This window comes from Oncorhynchus nerka, unplaced genomic scaffold, assembly GCF_034236695.1.
Source record: "Oncorhynchus nerka isolate Pitt River unplaced genomic scaffold, Oner_Uvic_2.0 unplaced_scaffold_1341, whole genome shotgun sequence".
Taxonomy (NCBI): Eukaryota; Metazoa; Chordata; class Actinopteri; order Salmoniformes; family Salmonidae; genus Oncorhynchus; species Oncorhynchus nerka.
The window spans coordinates 61,123-69,438 of NW_027040012.1; the positions used below are offsets into that span (position 1 = coordinate 61,123).

The 8,316-nt window shown below is 54.6% G+C and overlaps 1 protein-coding gene across 1 annotated transcript in view; it reads right to left on the minus strand.

Annotated features, from left to right (window-relative positions):
• Positions 1 to 4,549, minus strand: part of LOC135568916 (spermatogenesis-associated protein 31H1-like) — a 32,533-nt gene extending 27,984 nt beyond the window's left edge. Inside the window, exon 1 of the mRNA XM_065015703.1 lies at positions 4,401 to 4,549. Coding sequence (XP_064871775.1) covers positions 4,401 to 4,549 — 149 coding nt within the window. The remainder of the gene's footprint in view (positions 1 to 4,400) is intronic.
• Positions 4,550 to 8,316: the final 3,767 nt, after the last annotated feature.

The window sequence follows — 8,316 nt, forward strand, 5'->3', positions numbered from 1 at the left end:
CACCAGGTCCATGGTGCTGAGGGAACAAACAAACAGCAGGTCCATGGTGCTGAGGGAACAAACAGAATGGTGCTGAGGGAACAAACACCAGGTCCATGGTGCTGAGGGAACAAACAGCAGGTCCATGGTGCTGAGGGAACAAACACCAGGTCCATGGTGCTGAGGGAACAAACACCAGGTCCATGGTGCTGAGGGAACAGAACAAACACCAGGTCCATGGTGCTGAGGGAACAAACACCAGGTCCATGGTGCTGAGGGAACAAACACCAGGTCCATGGTGCTGAGGGAACAAACAAACAGCAGGTCCATGGTGCTGAGGGAACAAACAGCAGGTCCATGGTACTGAAACAAACAGCAGGTCCATGGTGCTGAGGGAACAAACACCAGGTCCATGGTGCTGAGGGAACAAACAGCAGGTCCATGGTGCTGAGGGAACAAACAGCAGGTCCATGGTGCTGAGGGAACAAACAGCAGGTCCATGGTGCTGAGGGAACAAACAGCAGGTCCATGGTGCTGAGGGAACAAACACCAGGTCCATGGTGCTGAGGGAACAAACAAACAGGTCCATGGTGCTGAGGGAACAAACAGCAGGTCCATGGTGCTGAGGGAACAGGGAACACAGCAGGTCCATGGTGCTGAGGGAACAGGGAACAAACAGCAGGTCCATGGTGCTGAGGGAACAGGGAACAAACAGCAGGTCCATGGTGCTGAGGGAACAAACACCAGGTCCATGGTGCTGAGGGAACAGGGAACAAACAGCAGGTCCATGGTGCTGAGGGAACAGGTCCATGGTGCTGAGGGAACAACAAACAGGTCCATGGTGCTGAGGGAACAAACAGCAGGTCCATGGTGCTGAGGGAACAAACAGCAGGTCCATGGTGCTGAGGGGGAACAAACAGCAGGTCCATGGTGCTGAGGGAACAAACAAACAGCAGGTCCATGGTGCTGAGGGAACAAACAGGTGCTGAGGGAACAGGTCCATGGTGCTGAGGGAACAAACAGCAGGTCCATGGTGCTGAGGGAACAAACAAACAGCAGGTCCATGGTGCTGAGGAACAAACACCAGGTCCATGGTGCTGAGGGAACAAACAGCAGGTCCATGGTGCTGAGGGAACAAACACCAGGTCCATGGTGCTGAGGGGGAACAAACAGCAGGTCCATGGTGCTGAGGGAACAAACAGCAGGTCCATGGTGCTGAGGGAACAAACACCAGGTCCATGGTGCTGAGGGAACAAAAACAGCAGGTCCATGGTGCTGAGGGAACAAACACAGCAGGTCCATGGTGCTGAGGAACAAACAGCAGGTCCATGGTGCTGAGGGAACAAACACCAGGTCCATGGTGCTGAGGGAACAAACACCAGGTCCATGGTGCTGAGGGAACAAACACCAGGTCCATGGTGCTGAGGGAACAAACACCAGGTCCATGGTGCTGAGGGAACAGGAACAAACAGCAGGTCCATGGTGCTGAGGGAACAAACACCAGGTCCATGGTGCTGAGGGAACAAACACCAGGTCCATGGTGCTGAGGGAACAAACAGCAGGTCCATGGTGCTGAGGAACAAACAGCAGGTCCATGGTGCTGAGGGAACAAACAGCAGGTCCATGGTGCTGAGGGAACAAACAGCAGGTCCATGGTGCTGAGGGAACAGGGAACAAACAGCAGGTCCATGGTGCTGAGGGAACAAACAGCAGGTCCATGGTGCTGAGGGAACAAACACCAGGTCCATGGTGCTGAGGGAACAAACAGCAGGTCCATGGTGCTGACAACAAACACCAGGTCCATGGTGCTGAGGGAACAAACACCAGGTCCATGGTGCTGAGGGAACAAACAGCAGGTCCATGGTGCTGAGGGAACAAACAGCAGGTCCATGGTGCTGAGGGAACAAACAAACAGGTCCATGGTGCTGAGGGAACAGGGAACAAACAGGGTCCATGGTGCTGAGGGAACAAACAGCAGGTCCATGGTGCTGAGGGAACAAACACCAGGTCCATGGTGCTGAGGAACAAACACCAGGTCCATGGTGCTGAGGGAACAAACAAACAGGTCCATGGTGCTGAGGGAACAAACACCAGGTCCATGGTGCTGAGGGAACAAACAGCAGGTCCATGGTGCTGAGGGAACAAACAGCAGGTCCATGGTGCTGAGGGAACAAACAGCAGGTCCATGGTGCTGAGGGAACAGGGAACAAACAGCAGGTCCATGGTGCTGAGGGAACAAACAAACAGCAGGTCCATGGTGCTGAGGAACAAACAGCAGGTCCATGGTGCTGAGGGAAACAAACAGGTCCATGGTGCTGAAACAAACAGCAGGTCCATGGTGCTGAGGGAACAAACACCAGGTCCATGGTGCTGAGGGAACAAACACCAGGTCCATGGTGCTGAGGGAACAAAACAAACAGCAGGTCCATGGTGCTGAGGGAACAAACACCAGGTCCATGGTGCTGAGGGAACAAACAAACAGGTCCATGGTGCTGAGGGAACAAACACCAGGTCCATGGTGCTGAGGGAACAAACAGCAGGTCCATGGTGCTGGGGAACAAACAGGTCCATGGTGCTGAGGGAACAAACACCAGGTCCATGGTGCTGAGGGAACAAACACCAGGTCCATGGTGCTGAGGGAACAAACAAACACCAGGTCCATGGTGCTGAGGGAACAAACAGCAGGTCCATGGTGCTGAGGGAACAAACAAACAGGTCCATGGTGCTGAGGGAACAAACAGCAGGTCCATGGTGCTGAGGGAACAAACAAACAGCAGGTCCATGGTGCTGAGGGAACAAACAGCAGGTCCATGGTGCTGAGGGAACAAACAGCAGGTCCATGGTGCTGAGGGAACAAACAGCAGGTCCATGGTGCTGAGGGAACAAACAGCAGGTCCATGGTGCTGAGGGAACAAACAGCAGGTCCATGGTGCTGAGGGAACAAACACCAGGTCCATGGTGCTGAGGGAACAAACAGCAGGTCCATGGTGCTGAGGGAACAAACACCAGGTCCATGGTGCTGAGGGAACAAACAGCAGGTCCATGGTGCTGAGGGAACAAACACCAGGTCCATGGTGCTGAGGGAACAAACACCAGGTCCATGGTGCTGAGGGAACAAACAGCAGGTCCATGGTGCTGAGGGAACAAACACCAGGTCCATGGTGCTGAGGGAACAAACAAACAGCAGGTCCATGGTGCTGAGGGAATGGTGAACAGGGAACAAACAGCAGGTCCATGGTGCTGAGGGAACAGGGAACAAACAGCAGGTCCATGGTGCTGAGGGAACAAACAGCAGGTCCATGGTGCTGAGGGAACAAACAGCAGGTCCATGGTGCTGAGGGAACAAACACCAGGTCCATGGTGCTGAGGGAACAGGGAACAAACAGCAGGTCCATGGTGCTGAGGGAACAAACAGCAGGTCCATGGTGCTGAGAGAACAAACACCAGGTCCATGGTGCTGAGGGAACAAACAGCAGGTCCATGGTGCTGAGGGAACAAACACCAGGTCCATGGTGCTGAGGGAACAAACACCAGGTCCATGGTGCTGAGGGAACAAACACCAGGTCCATGGTGCTGAGAGAACAAACACCAGGTCCATGGTGCTGAGGGAACAAACAGCAGGTCCGTGGTGCTGAGGGAACAAACACCAGGTCCATGCTGCTGAGGGAACAGGGAACAAACAGCAGGTCCATGGTGCTGAGGGAACAAACACCAGGTCCATGGTGCTGAGGGAACAAACAGCAGGTCCATGGTGCTGAGGGAACAAACAGCAGGTCCATGGTACTGAGGGAACAAACAGCAGGTCCATGGTGCTGAGGGAACAAACAGCAGGTCCATGGTGCTGAGGGAACAAACACCAGGTCCATGGTGCTGAGGGAACAAACACCTGGTCCATGTTGCTGAGGGAACAAACAGCAGGTCCATGGTGCTGAGGGAACAAACAGCAGGTCCATGGTGCTGAGGGAACAGGGAACAAACAGCAGGTCCATGGTGCTGAGAGAACAAACACCAGGTCCATGGTGCTGAGGGAACAAACAGCAGGTCCATGGTGCTGAGGGAACAAACACCAGGTCCATGGTGCTGAGGGAACAAACAGCAGGTCCATGGTGCTGAGGGAACAAACACCAGGTCCATGGTGCTGAGGGAACAAACAGCAGGTCCATGGTGCTGAGGGAACAAACAGCAGGTCCATGGTGCTGAGGGAACAAACACCAGGTCCATGGTGCTGAGGGAACAAACAAACAGCAGGTCCATGGTGCTGAGGGAACAAACAGCAGGTCCATGGTGCTGAGGGAACAAACAGCAGGTCCATGGTGCTGAGGGAACAAACAGCAGGTCCATGGTGCTGAGGGAACAAACACCAGGTCCATGGTGCTGAGGGAACAAACAGCAGGTCCATGGTGCTGAGGGAACAAACAAACAGCAGGTCCATGGTGCTGAGGGAACAAACAAACAGGTCCATGGTGCTGAGGGAACAGGGAACAAACAGGTCCATGTCTGAGGAACATGGTGCTGAGGGAACAAACAGCAGGTCCATGGTGCTGAGGGAGGGAACAAACACCAGGTCCATGGTGCTGAGGGAACAAACAGGGTCCAAACAGCAGGTCCATGGTGCTGAGGAAACAAACAGCAGGTCCATGGTGCTGAGGGAACAAACAGCAGGTCCATGGTGCTGAGGGAACAAACACCAGGTCCATGGTGCTGAGGGGGAACAAACAGCAGGTCCATGGTGCTGAGGGAACAAACAGCAGGTCCATGGTGCTGAGGGGAACAAACAGCAGGTCCATGGTGCTGAGGGAACAAACACCAGGTCCATGGTGCTGAGGGAACAAACAGCAGGTCCATGGTGCTGAGGGAACAAACACCAGGTCCATGGTGCTGAGGGAACAAACAGCAGGTCCATGGTGCTGAGGGAACAAACACCAGGTCCATGGTGCTGAGGGAACAAACAGCAGGTCCATGGTGCTGAGGGAACAAACAGCAGGTCCATGGTGCTGAGGAACAAACACCAGGTCCATGGTGCTGAGGGAACAAACAGCAGGTCCATGGTGCTGAGGGGGAACAAACAGCAGGTCCATGGTGCTGAGGGAACAAACACCAGGTCCATGGTGCTGAGGGAACAAACAGCAGGTCCATGGTGCTGAGGGAACAAACAGCAGGTCCATGGTGCTGAGGGAACAAACAGCAGGTCCATGGTGCTGAGGGAACAAACACCAGGTCCATGGTGCTGAGGGAACAAACAAACAGCAGGTCCATGGTGCTGAGGGAACAAACAGCAGGTCCATGGTGCTGAGGGAACAAACAGCAGGTCCATGGTGCTGAGGGAACAAACAGCAGGTCCATGGTGCTGAGGGACAAACAGCAGGTCCATGGTGCTGAGGAACAAACACCAGGTCCATGGTGCTGAGGGAACAAACAGCAGGTCCATGGTGCTGAGGGAACAAACAGCAGGTCCATGGTGCTGAGGAACAAACAGCAGGTCCATGGTGCTGAGGGAACAAACAGCAGGTCCATGGTGCTGAGGGAACAAACAGCAGGTCCATGGTGCTGAGGGAACAAACAGCAGGTCCATGGTGCTGAGGGAACAAACAGCAGGTCCATGGTGCTGAGGGAACAGGGAACAAACAGCAGGTCCATGGTGCTGAGGGAACAAACACCAGGTCCATGGTGCTGAGGGAACAAACACCAGGTCCATGGTGCTGAGGGAACAAACAGCAGGTCCATGGTGCTGAGGGAACAAACACCAGGTCCATGGTGCTGAGGGAACAGGGAACAAACAGCAGGTCCATGGTGCTGAGGGAACAAACACCAGGTCCATGGTGCTGAGGGAACAAACAGCAGGTCCATGGTGCTGAGGGAACAAACAGCAGGTCCATGGTGCTGAGGGAACAAACACCAGGTCCATGGTGCTGAGGGAACAGGGAACAAACAGCAGGTCCATGGTGCTGAGGGAACAAACAGCAGGTCCATGGTGCTGAGGGAACAAACAGCAGGTCCATGGTGCTGAGGGAACAAACAGCAGGTCCATGGTGCTGAGGGAACAAACAGCAGGTCCATGGTGCTGAGGGAACAAACAGCAGGTCCAACAAACAGCAGGTCCATGGTGCTGAGGGAACAAACACCAGGTCCATGGTGCTGAGGGAACAAACACCAGGTCCATGGTGCTGAGGGAACAAACAGCAGGTCCATGGTGCTGAGGGAACAAACAGCAGGTCCATGGTGCTGAGGGAACAAACAGCAGGTCCATGGTGCTGAGGGAACAAACAGCAGGTCCATGGTGCTGAGGGAACAAACACCAGGTCCATGGTGCTGAGGGAACAAACACCAGGTCCATGGTGCTGAGGGAACAAACACCAGGTCCATGGTGCTGAGGGAACAAACACCAGGTCCATGGTGCTGAGGGAACAAACAGCAGGTCCATGGTGCTGAGGGAACAAACACCAGGTCCATGGTGCTGAGGGAACAGGGAACAAACAGCAGGTCCATGGTGCTGAGGGAACAAACAGCAGGTCCATGGTGCTGAGGGAACAAACAGCAGGTCCATGGTACTGAGGGAACAAACAGCAGGTCCATGGTGCTGAGGGAACAAACAGCAGGTCCATGGTGCTGAGGGAACAGGGAACAAACAGCAGGTCCATGGTGCTGAGGGGGAACAAACAGCAGGTCCATGGTGCTGAGGGAACAGGAACAAACACCAGGTCCATGGTGCTGAGGAACAAACAAACAGGTCCATGGTGCTGAGGGTCCAACAAACAAACAGGGTCCATGGTGCTGAGGGAACAAACAAACAGCAGGTCCATGGTGCTGAGGGAACAAACACCAGGTCCATGGTGCTGAGGGAACAAACACCAGGTCCATGGTGCTGAGGGAACAAACAGCAGGTCCATGGTGCTGAGGGAACAAACAGTGGTCCATGGTGCTGAGGGAACAAACACCAGGTCCATGGTGCTGAGGGAACAAACAGCAGGTCCATGGTGCTGAGGGAACAAACAGCAGGTCCATGGTGCTGAGGGAACAAACACCAGGTCCATGGTGCTGAGGGAACAAACAGCAGGTCCATGGTGCTGAGGGAACAAACAGCAGGTCCATGGTGCTGAGGGAACAAACAGCAGGTCCATGGTGCTGAGGGAACAAACACCAGGTCCATGGTGCTGAGGGAACAAACACCAGGTCCATGGTGCTGAGGGAACAGGGAACAAACAGCAGGTCCATGGTGCTGAGGGAACAAACACCAGGTCCATGGTGCTGAGGGAACAAACACCAGGTCCATGGTGCTGAGGGAACAAACAGCAGGTCCATGGTGCTGAGGGAACAAACAGCAGGTCCATGGTGCTGAGGGAACAGGGAACAAACAGCAGGTCCATGGTGCTGAGGGAACAAACAGCAGGTCCATGGTGCTGAGGGAACAAACACAGGTCCATGGTGCTGAGGGAACAAACAGCAGGTCCATGGTGCTGGGAACAAACAGCAGGTCCATGGTGCTGAGGGAACAAACAGCAGGTCCATGGTGCTGAGGGAACAAACAGCAGGTCCATGGTGCTGAGGGAACAAACACAGCAGGTCCATGGTGCTGAGGGAACAGGGAACAAACAGCAGGTCCATGGTGCTGAGGGAACAAACACCAGGTCCATGGTGCTGAGGGAACAGGGAACAAACAGCAGGTCCATGGTGCTGAGGGAACAAACACCAGGTCCATGGTGCTGAGGGAACAAACAAACAGCAGGTCCATGGTGCTGAGGGAACAAACAAACAGCAGGTCCATGGTGCTGAGGGAACAAACACCAGGTCCATGGTGCTGAGGGAACAAACACCAGGTCCATGGTGCTGAGGGAACAGGGAACAAACAGCAGGTCCATGGTGCTGAGGGAACAAACAGCAGGTCCATGGTGCTGAGGGAACAAACAGCAGGTCCATGGTGCTGAGGGAACAAACACCAGGTCCATGGTGCTGAGGGAACAAACACCAGGTCCATGGTGCTGAGGGAACAAACACCAGGTCCATGGTGCTGAGGGAACAAACACCAGGTCCATGGTGCTGAGGGAACAAACACCAGGTCCATGGTGCTGAGGGAACAAACAGCAGGTCCATGGTGCTGAGGAACAAACAGGTCCATGGTGCTGAGGGAACAAACACCAGGTCCATGGTGCTGAGGGAACAAACACCAGGTCCATGGTGCTGAGGAACAAACAAACAGCAGGTCCATGGTGCTGAGGGAACAAACAGCAGGTCCATGGTGCTGAGGGAACAAACACCAGGTCCATGGTGCTGAGGGAACAAACAGCAGGTCCATGGTGCTGAGGGAACAAACAGCAGGTCCATGGTGCTGAGGGAACAAAC